The 21,664-nt window shown below is 32.1% G+C and overlaps 1 protein-coding gene across 1 annotated transcript in view; it reads left to right on the top strand.

Moving 5' to 3' along the window:
* Mmp1 (Matrix metalloproteinase 1) overlaps nt 1–17,036 on the top strand; it is a 175,891-nt gene extending 158,855 nt beyond the window's left edge. The window contains 1 exon segment of the mRNA XM_073957878.1: nt 16,118–17,036. Coding sequence (XP_073813979.1) covers nt 16,118–16,260 — 143 coding nt within the window. The 3' untranslated portion in view covers nt 16,261–17,036.
* Nucleotides 17,037–21,664: the final 4,628 nt, after the last annotated feature.

Raw genomic sequence — 21,664 nt, 5'->3', positions numbered from 1 at the left:
TATGTTCAAGCCAATCAGAACCATTACTTTGTATCTTCAATTCAATACGTCTTTTTACGCCTAAAAATCTAATTATTTTTTTCCCATTCCGCCTTAAAATTCTCACCGTTTCCTCCCAAATTTCAACAACCTTCTTATGGCAAACCAAATACAATTATCTTTCCAAATACCTAAATTTCTAAAACACATTTTAAATTATCTTACGGTCAAGTCAGCACGTTTATTTGTACGGTTGGTTAGCACACCTATACCCAGCCACCCACACACACCCACATACATATGAATCTTTCATGGAACTCGGAGAATTTGATAATGAATGCATGTTTTTGTTGTATTTACTTTTGTTATTATTTCACACAAAAACAAAAATTAAAAAAATTATGATTTTTTTACCTCTTAATTTTTCTTTATTAAAATGCATATTTACAGGCGTTCGTAAACGTGGATAAACATAAACTATTACACTCATACATAGACACACACGTACACAATTAAGAAAACAAAACATAAATTATTTTTTTCTTTTAAATAATTAATTAATAATGATAATTTAAGGAAACGATACACAAAATCGACAACACAAAAAAAATACACAACACAATTCTACATTTGACATAACCTTCCCCTACAAAACAAACATTAGAAGAGACATCATTGTTGACCACTCACCACTGACTGTTATGTGTGTAGTTGTGTAGAAGAGCAAATGAAAAGGATATGCTTTACAAAATCAATGTTTGTTTTTGTTTATTTAGTTGATTTCTTATTATCTCTCAATGTTGGTAGTTTAGTTTTGATATATGTTTGTAAATTAGATTTGATTTTGTATTACTCTTATACAAAAAAAGAAAAGAAATACTCTACGCAAAATTTTGGAAAAATATTAAACTATAATTCATAAAATAGTCTCTTGACTTGCCTTTGTATAGCAAATTATTAAATTTAATGTTTTATTATGTTACTCAATTTTTTTTTTAATTTTTTTCATTAAAAACCACTCTTATACAGCTCTTATACAACTCTTATACGGCTCTTATACAACTCTTATACTACTCGAAACTTCAAAATTAACTTACTCCAATCATTTCTAAATCAATATTTATGAGTTTGGCTAGTTTTGTAAGTATAAGAGAAATAACAATGGGTATTATACACATTATTTAATGTGTATTCTACACAAAAATAATAGAAAAATAGCAGTTGTGTTATCAAATTGTTGGATTCTAATAAAACAGCAAATTTTATGTGACTCTTATACAATTTATACTACTCTTATACGGCTCTTATACAACATGTATACTATTCGTAACATTTAAAATTAGCCAAACAAATCGTTTAAAATGCATTATACATCAATAAGAAGACATTTGACAATATAAGAGTTCTGTTAAGGGGTCTTATACAAAATTTTATAAAACTCATATCTCTTACACAACTTGTATAATATTTGTTAAATTTAAAATTTGCCAAACAAATCGTTTTAAAGTAATTATATCTCAATAAGAACACATTGCGCAATATAAGAGTTGAGTTAAAAGGTCTTATACAAAATTTTATAAAACTCATATCTCTTATACAACATGTATACTATTCGTAACATTTAAAATTAGCCAAACAAATCGTTTTAAAGTAATTATATATCAATAAGAACACATTGCTCAATATAAGAGTTAAGCTAAAGGGTCTTATACAAGTAATTTATATGTGCATTATATGAAGAAATTATTTTTGGCAAACAATCAATTGTGTAGTTCAATTAAACAACAGTGAACATTTTTAAATGACATTAGACGACACTTTTTTCTACTACTTTTTTCTCTTATACAGCTAAAATACAACATTTGTATATTCATAAAATAACATATGATACCCAAGTGTTTATTCCGTTTGCTGTCTATTTGCGACTTATAGGCTCATTGCCTTTTTCATTATTTCTGTACATAAATATTTGAGCTGCTGTTATACACATCTGTTATACAGGTACAAATTTCAAAAACATAATTTAATATATCCTAAAAGTTCTACAGTATCAGATGTTTGGGTTCTATTCAAATTCCTTTTGTAAAACAATTGGTTTACAGCTGTTGTGTAACTCTTATACTGCTGAAAATGAGATAGTTAGGTTTTCCATGCCAAAATTCCTTTTACAAAACTGTTATACAATTGGTTTAAATTAGATATTTGGGTTTTCCATGCCAAAAGTCCTTTTACAAAACTGTTACACAATTGGTTTACAGTTGTTATGTAACTCTTATACTGCTGGAAATTTCACAAAAATTCCTTTTACAAAACTGTTATACAATTGGTTTACTGCCGTTGTGTAACTCTTATAGTGCTAGAAATTTCATAAAAATTCCTTTTACAGAACTGTTATACAATTGGTTTACTGCTGTTATGTAACTTTTATACTACTGGAAATTATATAACAAATTCAAATTCCATTTGCAAAACTGTTATACAATTGTTATGTAACACTTATACTGCTGAAATGGAGATATTTAAGGTTTTCTATGCCAAATTCCTTTTGCAAAACTGTTATACAATTGATGTACAGTTGTTATGTAACTCTTATACTGCTGGAAATTGCACAAAAATTCCTTTTACAAAACTGTTATACAATTGGTTTACAGTTGTTATTTAACTCTAATACTGCTGAAAATGAGATATTTAAGGTTTTCCATGCCAAATTTCCTTTTACAAAACTGTTATACTATTGATTCACAGTTGTTATGTAACTCTTATACTGCTGGAAGTTTCACAAAATTCATTAGATATCCCATAAATATATACAGGTTGTATATTCCAAATATGTTATGGTAAAATTTAAGGATAAAAAGTGTCATACAATGAATATACCTTGGTTATATAACTATTATACTGCTTCAAATACCATTATTCTTAAAATGTGTAAAACTTGTGATGTATAGTACATATGATTGCCATGAAACCGCTTTAACTAGAGTTGTGAAACTGTTATATTGTTTTTTTACAAATGCCATATAAAAACACAACATATAGTTTATTATATTCATTGTTTATTATATACAGGCTATCTGAGTGACAAATAACTCTAATCATTTCCTTAAAACTGTTATACTATTGTTAGATAACTGTTATAAGCTTAATTTTTCTTTTCAACAAATTCTGGAATGCCACCAAATTATTAAAATTTTATTTTTCATTTATTTTAAAAGTTTTTACAATTTGTTCTTGCACAAGCGAAGAACTTCAAAACTGTTATACGAGAGAATTTTGTGTAATATACGAGAATTTTGTGTAATATACGAGAATTTTGTGTTGTAAAACACACAAATAATAGTGCAATTCTGTAAAAGGTCATAAAAAACGTATCCTAAAAATAGTTCAAACCTATTTCATTTGTGTTATACCATTCCTAGGTTACTGTTATACTTAAAATTTATAGTAAATGTAAAAGACTAAATTTTTAAATTGATTGACTTCCAAATTCATTTTTAAATCACTTTAATAAAAGTGTTATACAACTGTTATAGAATTCGTAAAAAACTGTTATACTCTCAAAAATTATATTAAAAATGTTTATCATTCATTTTACAAGTTTTTACAATATGTTTTCGTATATTCTTGCAGAAGCGAAGAACTTCAAAACTGTTATACGAGAGAATTTTGGGTAATATACGAGAATTTTGTGTTGTAAAACTCACAAATAATAGTGTTATACCATTCCTAGGTAACTGTTATATTTAAATTTTGTAGTAAATGAAAATACGAGATTTTTAAATTGATTGAATTCCAAATTCATTATGAAATCACTTTAAAAAAAGTGTTCTACAACTGTTATACCATTCGTAAAAACTGTTATACTCTAAAAAATTACATTAAACATGCAGAAAAAGATAAAATAACATTTAATGTGTACTTTTCGAAAATGATTGTTTTAATGTAGTCAATGTTATAACACTCTTGTAAAACTGTCATACCAATAAAGTTTTTTACAGTAGTTTTGTCATAGATCATTACAAAATCATGGAACATGGAAAACCCACTTTATTAAAAGTGCTATACAACTGTTATACAATTATTACATAACTGTTATACATTTGATTTTTTTCCTCAAATGAAACTAGAACTTCTCTACCACTGATCATACACGTAGAAGTGTTATACATTCTGTACAGAACTGTTTGTTAGTGAAGTTTTTTTGTAGTGGTTTTGTCATAGATCATTACAAAATAATGGAATATAGGAAAACCGATTTATTAAAAGTGTTATACAACTGTTATACAATTATTACATAACTGTTATACATTTGATTTTTTTTCTCAAATGAATCTAGAACTTTTTAATCACTGATCATCCTCCTAGAAGTGTTATACTTTCTGTACAGAACAGTTATACTGCCTTAGAAATGGCTTTCTGTGGTAGTTTTTATTAAAATTCTGTAAATTTTATTAGTCGTTTCAAAAAATTTTTGAAAAAATCAACAGGTTTCAATTTTTTTACCAGGCCCATTTATTAAAATAGCATACATACTGTGTAAACTGTTATATCACTGCATTTTTTACAATTTTACTTGCTGCAGACTCAAAAAATGCAAAAAAATCAATGCGATAAATTTGTAAAACTCTTATACACACTGAAATGTGTTATATTTCTAGCAAATATGTAGTTGAGGGCACTTTCTACACATTTACAAAAATTGTAGAAAATTCCAATTTCTTTATTATTCAAATTTACATCACCATTTTATTTCAATTTTTTACCAGGCCCATTTATTAAAATAGCATACATACTGTTTAAACTGTTATACCACTGCTTTTTTACAATTTCACTTTCTGCAGACTCAAAAAATGCAAAAAATTAATTCGATAAATTTGTAAAACTCTTATACACACTGAAATGTGTTATATTTGCAGCAAATGTGTAGTTAAGGGCACTTTCTACACATTTACAAAAATTGTTTATTTATTATTCAGATTTACATCACCATTTTATTTCTCTTATACTAGAGAAGATTCCCGAAAGTAATAATTTACATACAAATTCTTATTAGACTTTTGTAGGACTCCTTTGTAGCTCTTATACAAATCTTAAATAACTCATATACGATGCATGCCTGCAAATATGTAAATTTAAGGAAACACAAATGCATATTAGACACTCTTATAAGACACTTATGCAACTCGTATACAAGTCTCGTACATTACTCACGTTCGACTCTTCTACTTTTCCATGCATGTCAAGGTAAAAAAAACGTTTCACAATAAATATTTTTAAGGCTCTTTTTAAACTCTTATACAACTCTTATAAAACTCTTATAGGACTGTTTTACCCGTTCATGCCTGCAGACGTAAAAAACACTTCACACTGCATATTGAGAATGATTATACGAGCCTTTTACTACTCTTATACAACTCTTATATGACTCTTATGCAACTTTTTTTTACTATTCCCCTAGTTTGTAATTTCATACAAACTATTTAAAGGCCCGTTTACTACTCTTATACAACTCTTATATGACTCTTAACATTTTTTTTTATTTTTTTTCAAATTTAAATATTTTACAAAAATCATTGCTAACATTTTTTATACTTAAATATAATTTATATAATTTCCAAAATTTTGTGTATAGTGCATTTCTTATTTTGTAGTGATTTTTTGATCTCTGTATATAGCACATGTTATATCTTGATGCTGTTTTGCAATCTACCTAGAAACTGCACGTTAATAAATTTTTGATTCCCATTTTTATACTGATTTTAGAACTCAATTTTTCAAATTTCGTTTTTTTTTTCTTTTATAATATTTTTTCTCTTACCAAAAATTAAACAAAAACAAACACACGATTTATTTTTGGCAATGCCTACATACATACAAACAAAAACACACACACATGAATACAAACAAATCAACAAATTAACCGAAAAAAATAATAATTAAAACCAAAACAAAAAACACCTCAAAACTAAAAGATGTCACTAAAGATGTAAATAAGGAACGAAGATATCTACCTGGTTGGATGTGGAATATAGCTCGTTCATTGTTCTAAATGTAGATGACCCGCCGCCAAAATAAGAAACAAAAAAACAAAATCGAACGACAATTTGTGTATAATAAAAGAAAAACTTTAAAAACCCATGGAAATAGCGTGATATTCCAGCATTAATTAGTCCCAGTCCAGTTTGTGTAAATAATGTTAACAAACGAACAAATAACTCAAAACTTGCTGTTCATATATTAAGAAAATTTAAAATAAAAAAACGAATCAACACGAAGTCTCCAACCCAATTGTAGTAGAGAGTCGTCGTCGTCCATAATATGTAAAAAGAAAACAAATCTCAACTTCATTATGTAATGTCATCATCAAAGCCCGTATTGTCATTTGTCCATTGCGTCCACTGTGTGTGTGTCTGTCGTTTGCCCGCTCTGCATCTTCTTGCGCTCTCTTGCTGCTTATGCTGTAAAAAGCATTATGTCTGTTTTCTCCTCTGTTGCTGTCCAAAAGGGTTACCTAAACCAAAAAAAAATGCCATAAAACTTTGCCAATCACAAAGTATTTAACTACGAACCACCACCTCAACCACCAACATTTAAAGAAAACAGCAAAACACATTTACGGAAAAGTACGTTTTAATTTATTTTAATTTTTTAACATTTGTTTTGATAGTTTTTTTTATATTTAGCTACAAGTTCGGTTTAGTGTAAAAAATCTGTATTTAATTATTTTATATATTTTTATTTCTTATATTATAAATTATTATGTGTATATTTTTTAATAACAAAAATTGTTTATCACACACACACAATTGTAAATTTATTTTCATCATCTTGTTTTTATTAATTTGTATATAATTTATATAAACATAACCCAACATAACGTTTTACAAAGAGAGATTAATTTTACCCGTTATTGTACAAAGTTTTATATAGCGTATGAGTTATATGTTTTAAAGGAAAATCAATCATACGCAATCTGGTTTCTTAATTTATATTAATTATACGCAATATGGTGTTTGGCGATGTAATATTAATTGCAGCTTTTTAAATGTAAATTATTTTTCAATCCCAAAAACAAAATTAATAACATATCAGTTTTAAACGCCAAAGGATATTTTCGAAATGTTTTAATTATAATTAAATATAAAGAAGATTATAATTACAAAATTTTGAAACATAATTTTAGAGGACTTCTACAGTTCACCTGGATATTGAGATAACTTGACTAGCTATGTAAACTATTTCATACGAACATTTCCAAAGAGTCAAATGAAGACTTATCTCCTATCAATGAGAACAGTTCAATTCTACCCTTTGTTCAATGATATTTTATTACCCAGTCTTAATGACGCTTTGGACATATACGACTTAAAAATATGTTTTGTCATAGCCACAATACTAGGAAAAAATCTCTGGTATTTTGATTACCTCAGAAAAATGTGATGATTCTGTCAAGGGTCGAAACCAGAGCTCCGATATACTCGCGAGTGAAAAGTTGGGGGGAGGTGATAGTTTTTTGTGGGTCCGATTTTTTTGGTGGGAGTGGGGCTAGTTTATTTGGGGGTGGGGTAAGTTTTTGTTTGGCGGTGGGGACGTGGCAAGTTATCTCCCTCAACTTGCACTAATTCGAAAAGAGTTTCACTCCCGAGTGGAATTCGAGCGAGTATTCTGAGCTCTGGTCGAAACATTCATTCTTAATAAATAGTATTGACATTGCTGATATAATATTAAAATGTCACACAAGGGACAAGGAAGATTTCTTTCGTATTAACAATTGCACCCCGGTTCATAGTATTTGATTTTTTTCACCCAAAGTAGTCCTTGTGGTCCTGATTACAACTATACAGTTTTTTTCATACTTCCTGAGAAAGCTTAAAAGCCAACATTTTAAAAAATCCTATCGACACATCCTAAACTGATTGATGATCTCGATCATTTACGAATTGAGTATCCGATTTTAACGAAACTTTGTAAATCGTAATATTCCGTCGGATAACTCCTTCGAGTATTTCCCCCACAAAAGTTAACAACTTTCGCTCAAGTTGGGGTTCAGCTATGTTGGATGATCGTTTCACCATAGGTTATCCTTGTGGTCCTGATTACAATGACATATTTTTTTCGAAACCGAAATTTCAAAAAGTCTTACTGCGACAAACAAGAATGGCTGGCGTACATGATAACTATCGAAAGGATTGAGAGACTTTGGTCCAACCTTTGCATATCGAAGTTTTCCTCTCAAACTTGAATCAAGTTCAAAGATGGACTATAACAGGCACCTCCGTCGCTAAAGTTAAAAACATTTGTTTAAGGGTAGTTCGAGGTTAATTTTAAAATTTCTCCAAAGGTTAGTCCTTGTGTTCCTGAAATAATGACCAAACATTTCAAAACAAATAATATGGCCGGTGGCCAAGATACCTATTGAAAGGAATGACCCCCAAAACAAAAAATACGGCCGGTCCCCAAAAAAAAAGTATCGAAATGGGTGACTCCCAATCTTAGATCAATTACCAAGATGGACTATGCCAGTCCATTACTTCAGGTACCTCATTTACAAAAGTTCAACTCATTTAAATTGCAATCCAGGATCAATGTCGGAAGGGGCCGACTGTATAATAATTTTGCGAAATGTTTTCTGGACCAAATTGCGTCACATTTTCTAAATTTCATTAGAAATGTTTGTCCAAATTTGAAAAAGTCTGTAGAAGCACTATTCCTTACAGAGAGGGATAGAAGCATACTTTTGTTCATAAAAGGTCTATAGAAGCACCCTTTTGTTCATATTGGGTCTGTACAAGCTTCCTTTTGTTATGAAAGGGTCTATAGAGGCGCACTTTTGTTCAGAAATTGTATATAGAAACTTACTACTATTCAAAAAGGATCTATAGAAGAACCCTTTTGTTCAGAAAGGGTTCTTAGAAGCAACCTGTTGTTCAGAAAGGGTCTATAGAAGCACCCTCTTGTTCATTAAGGGTCTATAGAAGCGCCCTTTTGTTCAGAGAGGGTTTATAGAAGCAACCTGTTGTTCAGAAAGGGCCTATAGAAGCACCCTTTTCTTCATGAAGGGTCTATAGAAGCGTCCTTTTGTTCCGAGAGGGTTTATAGAAGCACCATTTTGTTCAGAAAGGGTCTATAGAAACTCCCTATTGCTTAGAAAAGATCTAAAGAGGCACCCTTTTGTCCAGAAAGGTCCTTAGAAGCACCCCTTTGTTCAGAAAAGGTACTTAGAAAAATCCTTTTGTTCAGAAATGGTCCTTAGAAGCACCCTTTTGTTAAGAAGGGGTCCTTAGAAGCTCCCGTTTGTTCAGAAATGGTCCTTAGAAGTACCCTTTCTTTCAGAAAGGGTCCTTAGAAGCACCCATTTGTTAAGAAAGGGTGCTTAGAAGCATCCTTTTGTTCAGAGAGCGTCCTTAGACGCACCCGTTTGTTCAGAAAGGGTCCTTAGAAGCACTCTTTTGTTCAGAAATGGTTCTTAGAAGCACCCTTTTGTACAGAAAGTGTCCTTATAAGCACCACTTTGTTAAGAAAGGGTCCTTAGAAGCTCCCTTTTGTTCAGAAAGGGTCCTTAAAAGCACCCTTATGTTCAGATATGGTCCTTAGAAGCACCCTTTTGTTCAGAAATGGTCCTTAGAAACAACCTTTTGTTCAGATCGTGACCTTATAAGCACCCTTTTATTAAGAAGGGGTCCTTAGAAGCTCCCGTTTGTTCAGAAATGGTCTTTAAAAGCACCCTTTTGTTCAGAAATGGTCCTTAAAAGCACCCTTTTGTTCAGAAACGGTCCTTAAAAGCACCCTTTTGTTCAGAAAGTGTCCTTAGAAGCACCCTTTTGTTCAGAAAGGGTCCTTAGAAGCACCTTTTTGTTCAGAAATATTCCTTAGAAGCCCCCTTTTGTTCAGAAAGGGTCCTTAGAAAGCACCCCTTTATTTAGAAGTTGTCCTTAGGAACACCCTTTGGTTAGAAGTTGTCCTTAGAAACAACCTCTTTTGTTCAGAAAGGGTCCTTAGAAGCACCCTTTTATTCAAAAAGGGTTCTTAGAAGCACCCTTTTGTTCAGAAATGGTCCTTAGAAGCACCCTTTCTTTCAGTAGGGGCTTAGAGAAGCACCCTTTCCTATAGAAGGGGCTTAGACAAGCATCCTTAGAAGCACCCTTTTGTTCAGAAAGGGTCCCTTAAAGCACACTTTTGTTCATAAATGGTCTATAGAAGCCCCCTTTTGTTCAGAAAGGGTCCTTAGAAGCACCCCTTTGTTTAGAAGTTGTCCTTAGAGGCACCCTTTTCTTCAAAAAGGGTCCTTCGAAGCACCCTTTTGTTCAGAAATGGTCCTTCGAAGCACCCTTTTGTTCAGAAAGTCTCCTTAGAAGCACCCGTTTGTTCAGAAAGTGTCCTTAGAAAAACCCTCTTTTGTTCAGAAAGTGTCCTTAGAAGCACCCTTTCTTTCAGAAGGGGCTTAGAGAAGCACCCTTTCTTTCAGAAGAGGCTTAGAGAAGCACGCTTTCCTTGAGAAGGGGCTTAGAGAAGCTCCCTTAGAAGCACTCTTTTGTTGAGAAAGGATCCTTAGAAGCACCCTTTTGTTCAAAAAGGGTCCTTAGAAGCACCCTTTTGTTCAGAAAGGATCCATAGAAGCACCCTTTCTTTCAGAAGGGGCTTAGAGAAGCACCCTTTCTTTCAGAAGAGGCTTAGAGAAGCACCCTTTCCTTCTGAAGGGGCTTATAGAGTCACCCTTTCTTAAGAGAGGTTCCTACAGACACCTAGTTTGTCTCCTACAAAACTTTCCTTCAAAAATATGTCAGTACAGTTCCTGTAAAAGGAAGGGTACCTTCCGGTTTTCGATATTTTGATGATTGTGACTTTAATATTCAACCGAAAAGGCTGAAATTTGGTATATAGTCTTCATTGGGGCCAGGGACGTAGCCAGGATTTCATTTCGGGGGGGGCCCACCTGACCAAAATTTTGAAAGTTCATGTTAGCGAAAATTTCTTATTTAGCAATAATGTAAACCTTATTTTATACTTATATTACACTGTGCAACACGAAAATTATTAACCATATTCTGATACCGCAGCGGGATAGAAGACCAAAAATAAGAAGACACGTGTTCCGGCGGCCCCTAAAGACCTGAGGCCTTGATGTCAAAAGGGACCATTTTGTCAGGCACATATCTTCTAAACCACTAAGAATTTGGGTTTACTCGTAGAAGAAAAGTTGTAGCTCTCGTCTTAAAGAATAATAAATGTGAACACATAAAATCAATTCAACCTCACCTTCAAGGTCAAAATCGTCAAGGTTAAATTTCCCTTTTAATATTTTCTCGGATTTTAGTCTACAGATATCAAACCGATCAAAATTGAAGTAAACAACCAACTAGAAAAATGTACCTTAGATCTTAGTAAACAACTTTGTAGAACATACGAACTCTGTAGAGACGGTTCTTAATGGTCATAATAGCAAATTAAATGCGATACTAAACTGTTCAAAATTCAAGAAAACAATGGATCACAATAATGTAGCAAAGACTTCAGCAAACAACTTTCTGGAACATACGAAATGTCTATGACCGGTTCTTAAATGTGAAAATAGCAAACAAATTTTAAAAATATTCGATTTTTACGCTTTTTTCTCCGATTCCGGTCCACAGATACCGAACCGCCTAAAAATTAAGGATACAGTCAATTACAAAAATGTACCTACGATTTCTATAAACAACTTTCTAGAACATAAAAAATTCTAGATAATCCCTAAAGATATTTTGGTGTTCAATCGTAGATCTTATCACAAAGAATTTCTGAAGGCCGTTAGTGATTTTCTTGATAGAGAACTAATGCTGAGCAATAGCGAGTCTATCCATGATGAAATTCTAGCACCCACTCGTGCATCTGTCAATAGACGATTTTGGCGTCAACTCGTCGGATTTCTCTTATAGAAATTTTTGTTTCCTATCGTGGATTTTCTCATAAATTGATCAGGAACCAAGAAAACTCTTGTCTTGTCAGTCTTGAATACTTTTAAAATGAAATTCTGGCACCCAGAATTTTAGGAAAAATCCATGAATACAATTTTTTCCAATATACAGATTTGTTTGGTTTTAGTAATAAAATGGACACATCTCAACGTCACTTCCCTTCAAAATAGTTGTTTACTGCAGTAAGGTCGGTATTCTTTGTGTTAAGAGCGGTATTAGGGTTTTTGTGGGCAAGTCTATATTTTTTCTTTAAAAACCCGAAAATTATACTGTGACACTCTGAAATGACTGGTGTGCGCAATATCTTTTAAAAGGTAATGACTCCCAAAATAAGATATACTTCCCAAATTTACTATGTGTAGCCGCTATTCGATCTGTCCATAGATTAAAAATTCAGTTCATACGGTCTCAGGGTATATTCCTATCCGCAAAGCCGACTGATACTTGTAGAGATTTTGACGAATCTGAATCTATTTCCGATCAGTTTTTTTATTTCGCTTGTCGTTATAAAGTCCTTTGCCGAAGAAGGAAAAAGGAACAATTCTAGAAATGTGCATCCATTGAAAGAACTTCCCAAAATATAATTCAGTAAGAGTAATCGACAGAAAAATCCCTGAAGATGAAATTCAATGTAATTTCGAAATATTTTAAATAACCTTTGTTATTTATAAATCGGGGGTACCGTGGACCTATGTCCACAACTTTTGTTATATAAGTTTATTTACACTAAAGAACCCTAAATGTCAAATTATAGCTAAATCGGTCTGAAAATGTAGCTAAAAACGTCAAAATACCGTAAATCGGGAGGTACCGTTATATGGGGGCTATACCAAAACGTGGACCGATATAGCGCATCATCGAACTTGACCTGCCTGCAAACAAAAGACGCATTTTCCCAAAATTTCAGCGTTCTATCTCCATGCTAGGATGCTAGAGTGATTACCACAGACGGACGGACGGACGGACGTGCACAAATCGACTCAGAATTTTACCCTGATCAAGAATATATATACATACTTTATAGGGTCGTAAATGAGTATTTCAACGCGTTACAAACGGAAAAACAAACTTAATATACCCTCCATACTATGGTGGAGGGTATAAAAAATGGTTGATATAGTTTTTTTGTTGCAAATTTTCAAACATAATAAAGAATTTGTAATTGCTATGATGTTCAAAATAGTTCATTACGAAAACGTGTTAGAGACGTATTGCTCTTATCAAAACTTTCAAAAACAAAAGATCGCAAGAATGTTTTTTCTAGATGTTGTTTATAAGCCAAAGTATTGCACGTAATATGCTACAAACGTTCAATAAATACAAACAAAAGCCTTGTTCTGAACTCAGTAACACTTACAGTCAGTCTAAAATTACGATTAAACGCTTAAACAATACCTTAAAACTTAACAACAACTATGCAGAAAATTGCTCTAAAAAAGTGTTCATTATTTTTATACTTTCAAATTTACTATTACAGAGAATTTGAAAGTATAAAAATACTTTCAAATACTTTACATATTTTTTGAAAAATTTAAAACAGTTTAAAATTTTGCTCAAAAATTAAAAAAATTGTGTAGCATACGCTAATATCCTATTGGAACGAAAACCATTTCGGGGGGGCCCCCCCCTGGCTACGTCGGTGATTGGGGCTTCCAAACCTTGAAACCTTTGAAATGGTCCTCATAGAACGGTACCGCTCGATTTTCGGTATTTCCAAGGTTTTGGCCTCATTATGACACCGAAATGGTTGAAAATAGAAATTAAGTTTTATTTGGGGCTACAACATTTTCTCTCAGAAGCATGTCCACGTCTATATAACCCCCATAGAACGGTACCTCCCGATTTTCGGTATTTCGAAGGTTTTAGCGACATTATGACACCGAAATTGCTCGAATTTGGTATTTTGTCTTATTTTTTGGCTACGAAACTACCCCCCCAATTTTTCGTTACAGATCCACGTTTTGATATAGTCTCCATAAACGATACCGCCCAATTTTCGGTATTGTGAAGGTTTTAGTCTCACTATCCTAGAGAAATGGCTGAAAATTTCTTCTTTGGCGCCACAAAATTTTTCCCAGAAATCTGTCAGTATAAATCCACTTTTCGATATAGCCCTCATAGAACGGTAACTTCGGTATTTTTAAACGACTAAAATATCTTATTCTCTATAGGAATGTTGCATATAATATTCATTGGGAGTATACAACATTCCTGCAGAGAAATGTCGGTATAGGTCCAATTTTGATATAAACTTCATGTAATCTGCCTCCCGATTTTCGGCATTTTGAAAGTTTTACCACATTATCTAATCCCAATAGCTGAAATTTGGTACTTAGTCAAGTTTCCATATTTTTCTATTTTACTGAGGGTAAAAAAACTTCGACCCAACGAACTTAAAACATTTCCTACTTGTTTAATTATACGACAGCTAGTCTTTAGGACGACCCTTATTAAATCGAATTAATAATTTCTGGGGAAAGTCCATTGTCGAGTGAAAGGCTGAAAAGTTTCTTAAAAACTCTGCATCCATCAATCGCATTTATTTTCAAATTATTGTTATATATATTAGATTATCAGGGGGAAAAAAATTGAGATCTACTTCTTTCATATTATTATCATACTTCCACTTAATATTTTGAAATTCAACAACCTTGTCCTTGTATTAAAAATAATTGGATTTGGTTTTAAAACGGTGGCAAAATACCCCTCTGTAATGTTTTCGACATTTCTTGATTATTTTAGCCATGTAAAACTGCTCTACAGTGGTGTCTTAGGACTCGCCGCTCGGACTCAGCGATAAACTGTAGGTACCATATCATTGAGATAATATGAATCGCGGGGTGCACTCATTGATAGGACAGTCTCCCTTGTCCCGCCTGAAATGTTTGTGGAACAATTATTTTCATTATTTAGTCTATATTTTTAGCAATATTCGATACTGGGTCCTAATATCGACCCAGCGACCAGCGAATTCATTCTCAGATTATTTGGAATTGATTTCAAAAACTTCTGGCATTACACATCTGAAAAAGTTTTGCTATTAAATTCTGTTTAAATTCTATTCTAGAATCCTTTTGTATTAGTTTTTAGCAATATTCGAAACTGGGTTTTAAACTTGACAACAATTTTGGTACGCGCAAAAGGGAATTTTTAAATTCCAACAACATATTCATAGGTAACTGTGTTGATGTTATTTCAACTTACAGAAATCGATGATTTCTTAGTTGAATCTTAACCATCGATTTCTTTCCAAATTTGATAAATGTTGTTATTAGGCGAAATTTTGTTATGTCCCCCTCTTCCATATGAAACAGTTGGTCAGTATTATCGCGAAAACTTGTACCCCGAACTATCAAAGCTCTCAATAATAATAATAATAATAATAATAATAATAATAATTGTCGAATTGTCTGGATTCTACTGTACCAAAATCAATAGAAAAAAAACATTTTAATACTAATTTAATTTTTTTATCTTATCTTCTGCGTACATGACCCCTTTCTATAGACAGAAGATTTTTAATGGCCTTTAGAAGTCTAAAGAAGATCTTTGACGGGTCTTCTGTTTATAGAGGACTTTCAAAGGTCTTCTAAATACGTATAAAAAACCTTTAAAAGGGCTTCGATCTTCAAAAATTTCTTAACTTTTTTTTAAATTTAGCATACAACATTTTTTATATTTTGTTTTGTTCTTAAGAAATGTATTACAACATTTTTTTTTGTAAATTTATTGCTAATTTTATTGTTACAAATATTTAATTGCCTTTTTAATAGTGTTTTTTTAATTGATTTTTCAATTTGTCTTTTTATGTTTAATGGCTTTATTTTATTTGCCCCCCACCACCATCATCGGCGTAGTTTATTATTATGTCTTTACAACTGTGTGTGATAAACAATTTCCAAGCCTATAATTATATCATTTATGCTATTACAGAAAAAAAAATAGAAAAGAAAATTGTTTACGTTCACACGTTTTTTATTTTAGATTTTATGACTTCTCAGTGCAATTGTTGTATACGAAATTTCACACACAATTTCAATTTCAATCATAAATATTTATTTTTTATTTTATTTGTATGGCCAATGGCACATTAAAATAAGCCTTCCAACATAGATGAGTATTTGAAATAATTTATTTACAATTTTCTGTTTTTTTTTTTTTTTCTTCCATCGTCCCCCCTATAGGTGTTGATGATCATCAAGCTCACGATGAAGCCTCGGAAGCTGATCGTTCTGTCATGTCCAATTCGGCAGAATCGATAAACATTGGTGCACCGATTTTGGCAACGCTTGCCATGTTCATGATAACGAAATTCATTGTTAGCTAAAAGCAAACTTTTTGTTCACTTTTTATTGTTGTTGGTATTTAAATTGGAAAATGTAAGCATTAACAAAAGAAGAAGAAGAAGACAAAGCACATTGTATTATGTAAGCAAAACAATGTATAAGTATGCCTATATAGGAAACATAAAATATGGCGAGAAAGCGAAATAACAAAAGAAGCAACAAAATATAGATTTATATATACGGATATAATACATCAGTGCATTACAAAGAAACAAAGCGAAAGGAAGTAACAAAAAATAAACGAAAATCAAAAAAAAGAAACATTAAAGTAAATCTTCTTCTTGTGTAAACTGTAAATATAACTCAAATGAACAAAAACAAAACAAAAATAAAATTTTAAATTTTATTTTAAAATAGTTTTTAAATATTCAAGTTTTTTTTTTGGGAAATATTAAAGCAATTTAGAAAATAAAGAAAAAATATTTTTTTATTGAAATTAGTTTATATTGATTTTTTTAAATTACCCTGCTGCACACTGCGAAAATTGTTGTAAATTGTAAAAATTATATGTGATAAAGCAAAGTGTTTGCCTTTTAAGTTTAAAAAAAAATTGGTCTTGGCTGCGTATAAGTAACACCAGGGTGGTTACCTTTACGCCCTAAGCTTAAGTTTTCTCCCTATTTGAAAACCTTTGAACTGAGTTCCATCTACAGAAGGCTTCCAAGGATTTTTTCAGTAATGGCAATCATGAATATTTCCCTCAGAATTATCCGCACTGAAAATAATTTTAAAAAGTGAAATTCTTTTAAAATCAAAATTTGAAAAAATTGAAATCTACCACAATCGGCAAAAATATTCCATTTTTGGACATAAATATGGAAATTGTGAAATTGCCATGAAAGCTTTGAAAGGTCTTCTGCCTCTTGGAAGATCTGCGTATGGGTTACATTTTCCCTGGCGTTACTAATACGCCTTTAAAGCCAAATAAAGCAATTTAAAATAACTTAAAAGCAAACCTATCTCCTTTTAAAAATGACAATTAATTCTTCGTGTGCCTTATAGACAGAAAGTATTTTAAGCCTTACTGCCCTGCCCCTTGGATCATTAAAAATCATTTGTTACAAATTAAATATTATTTTAATAACAATTCCCTTTGCTTTGAAAAATCTTTAACTTTGTTGCCTTTAAATCAAACCTGTCAAACCGTTAATGGGCAAACGTCATATAGACAACAACAACAACAAATGTTAAAAATTTTCTCATAAATATTATAATGTAAATATATAACAATTTTTTACCATAATTATTATAATTAATAAATATTATTAAAAAAAAAAAACCAACCGATTCTTCAAAACAAAAAAAGGAAAATAAACTCAAAAAAGCAACATTCCCCCACATATCATCCAAATCCCGAAAACTTTTTCAGAATCTAAAAATAAAATCAAAAAAGTAAAAATATTTTTTATATAATGGTAAAACAACAACTGTTACATAGCTTTAGACTTTTTTAAATGTAGTTAAGCTTTAAACACCGAAAAACATTTAGTTTAAGAATTTAAGTTTATTCAAATTACCAAGAATTTTTATTTTTTTCAAAAGTTTTTTAAGTTTTTTTACAAAAGTAAAAAAACGCCCAATTAAAATATTATTTGTAAAGAAGAAAGAAAAACAAATAGCTTGTAATTATTTTTTATGCATTATTAATTTAATTCCTCTTAGCGCAACGTAAACATGTCATTGGCATTGTGAAGGTATTTTGTTTTTCTACTTTACTTTGTATGTTCTTTTTGCCAATTTTCGTCGCAATTCTTATTGTCGGAATTAATATTTAACTCCGAATATTATTATTGTATTCATTTCGTATTTTTATTATTTTATAATTCTCTTCTTTTTTTAACATTAAAACAAAATAATTTTAAATTATAATTCAATTGTGTATAATACAACAAATAAACAAAAACAATATCAAGATATTTTACAAAATGTATTGCAAAATAAAACAATAAAAGAAAAACGAAACAAAAAATAAAGAAAAAATATTATAAAAAAAATTAATTCAAATGTTGTTTGATTTACAAAATATGCTTACATTAGGCCTGGACGATTTAAAAACCTTAAGGGGCGTGTCGCGTTTCTGATTCCTGGGATTGTACTGAGCAAAAAAAGTCTACTAGACCACATATGGCTCCGTGAAAATCGAGCCATTTTTATCCACGTTTTTATTTTTTTTTACACCCTCCACCATATGGAGGGTATAATTAAATTTGTCATTCCGTTTGTAACACATCGAAATATTCGTCGGAGACCCTATAAAGTATATATATTATTGATCAGCATAAAATTCTATGTCGATTTGACCCTGTCCGTCTGTCCGCCCGTCGGTCCATCCGTCTGTCTGTCTGTTGAAATCAAGATACAGCTCGCAATTTTAAAGATAGAGAGTCAAAATTTGGTACAGAAGTTTTTATTACTTGCAGGATGGTTGGTATTGAAAATGGTCCACGTTTTGATATAGTCCCCATAGAACGGTACCTCCCGATTTTCGGTATTTTTAAGGTTTTATCTTCATCATCCTACCAAAATGGCTGAAATTTGGTACGTAGTCTTCTTTAGGGGTATAAAACTTTCCCCCATAATTTTGTCGGTATCAGTCCATGCCTTCATATAGCCCCCATAGAACGGTACCTCCCGATTTTCGGTATTTTGAAGGTTTTAGCTTCATTATCCTACCAAAATGGCTGAAATTTGTTACGTAGTCTTCTTTAGGGGTATAAAACTTTCCCCCAGAGTTTTGTCGGTATCGGTCCACACCTTCACATAGCCCCATAGAACAGTACCTCCCGATTTTCGGTATTTTGAAGGTTTTAGCTTCATTATCACACCGAAATGGCTGAAATTTGGTACTTAGTCTACGTTGGTGGTATAAAACATTCCCCAAAAACTTTGTCGGTATCGGTCCATGCCTTCATATAGCCCCCATAGGACGGTACCTCCCGATTTTCGGTATTTTGAACGTTGTGGTCTCAATATTCCACCGAAATGGCTGAAATTTGGTATTTAGACTTCGTTGGGGGTACTCAAACTTCCCCTTTAAATTTGTCGGTATAGGTTCACGCCTTTATATAGCTCCCATGGAAAGGTACCTCCCGATGTTTCGTGTTTTGAAGGTTGTGTCTTCAATATTCCACCAAAATGGCTGAAATTTGCTATTTAGTCTTCAATGTGATATAAAACTGTTCGCCAGAAATATGTCTGTACATGTCCACGCTTTCATATTGCCCCATTTCTGACTAAAATTCGTCGGTATAGGTCCACGTGTCGATATAGCCCCCATAGAACGGTACCTCCCGATTTTCGTAATACTGAAGATTGCGACGTCAATATCCAACCGAAATGGCTGAAATTCGTTATTTCGTCTTCCATGAGTAATAAAATATTCCAGAAGAGTATTATCAGTATAGGTCCACGTCTTCCTATATCCCCATAGAAGCGTACTTCTTGATTTTCGGTATTCTTTAAGTTTTAGCCACATTATCTTACCGAAATATATGAAATTTGGTATTTAGTCTTCTTTGAGCCTAAAAACTTTCTGTAAGGAATTTGTCGGTATAGATCGACGTTTTGAAATAGCCCTCATAGAATGGTGCCTCACATTGTTTTACCGAAATTGCTGAAATTTAGTATTAAGTCTTCTTCATACCCGAAAGGAAACAAATTACTCCATTTTACTTCAATACAACTTGTGGTGGAGGGTATAACAAGTTCGGCCCGGCTGAACTTAACTCCGTTCTTACTTGTTTAAAGTCATTTTTTATGTCTCTACTATATAAATAACAGCGTCTTTTGGAAGCCGAAAATAGGCTTTAAACCTAAAAAATTAACAATTATTTTAATGAATGTTGGAAACCAAACTCACAATACTGATGGCAATTCTAAAGGATTAGATTTATCTCTTAAGTGTCGTCTGATAGATGCTACGTTAACTATATCTTCTTCACTATCATCAAAAAATAGTTCCACTGAGCGTATCATTTTAGAAAACTATAACTTTTGTGTACAACTTGTTCTGATACTTTTTCTAATTTATTCTCCAGTTCTCGCATTATTGCAAATTACGTGAAGCGTATTAATTTTCCAATTGGATTTTTATACATATGTATATTGCAGCATGGGGTCGTTTAGCCACTTTTTGCAAAATGTACTCGGTGTAGCTGTCGTTAAAGTTTTTTTATACCCTATACCACAATGTGGAAAAGGGTATAATAAGTTTGTTTTCCCAAAAATTCATGTAACGCCGCGAAATATTCGTCGTAGACCCCTCATGTGGTATACCAAACTTCATATCTCGACGAGATAAAGCGATTTAGCGATGTGTGTCCGTCCGTCCGTCCGTCCGTCTGTCCGTCCATTAAAAATTGTAATCAAGCTAGAGGCCGCAATTATGGACCGATTGTCACGAAATTTAGTATGGAGGTCGGGTTTGGACCAGAATAGAACTGATTAGTTTTTGGCGATGATCGTGAAATGTTAAAGGGATGAAATGGACCAAAAACAAAATTTTTGCTCGATTTTGTAGCCGCTCTGTAGGTCGCAATAATAGTCCGATCGGCGCGAAATTTTAAACGTAGTTTTGGTTTGAGATGAAGAAGTAGCGTGCAAGTCAACGGTATGATCGGATAATATTTAGCGGGTTAAATTGATCAAAACTTTTGTGTGAAAATTGGTAAAATTTCTAATGCACATCTTATAACAGCTAGCCCGGAAAGCTAGTGCACAGGGATAGTGGTATAGGGTATCACATGGTCGGCCCCGTCCGACTATAGTCTGTTCTTACTTGTTTTAATATTAATTTTGTGAAGGCAAAGGCACCTACATCCTCCTGACGTATAATTGAATAAGAATTTTTCCGGCCAGGCAACATAAAATTGCTAATGGTGGCAAAAAACCCGTTAGTATTGTTGGCGACATTTCCTGAATATTTCAGCCATGAATAACTTCTTTACAAGTGGATTTTTAGGACACGGTAGAATCCAAAAAGTTATTTCTTACAATAAGTTTATTTGTTAAATAAACGAATTTTGATGTGCTAGTAGCTAATTTCAGGGGTAGTGGTGTAGGGTATCACATGGTCGGCCCCATCCGACTATAGCATTTGCTTACATGTTTTGGAATATTTTTAAGTAATTTCATTAACCTTTCTTACATTTATGCTCAAGATAAAGTTTTTTGTGCTATTAGTGATTTCATTTATCATGATAACTTGGAGCGGCACTGAAAACTCGTGAGAGAAAAATAAAAGGTTTTGGGGGTATACACTTTAATAAATATTTTTTTTCTTGTTTGGGGCACCCTAATGTTGAAACACGCCAAAACGTGGAAATTTTCCCCGCATTGAGAACCAAAAACACATTATTACAGATAATTCTGCAAAAAAAAGGTGAT

The sequence above is a fragment of the Musca autumnalis genome, unplaced genomic scaffold (genome assembly GCF_047663935.1).
Source record: "Musca autumnalis isolate F117 unplaced genomic scaffold, ASM4766393v1 scaffold_5, whole genome shotgun sequence".
NCBI classification, from domain to species: Eukaryota; Metazoa; Arthropoda; class Insecta; order Diptera; family Muscidae; genus Musca; species Musca autumnalis.
Note: the sequence above shows the minus strand (reverse complement) of the source record. Positions and strands in the feature narration are given on the sequence as shown.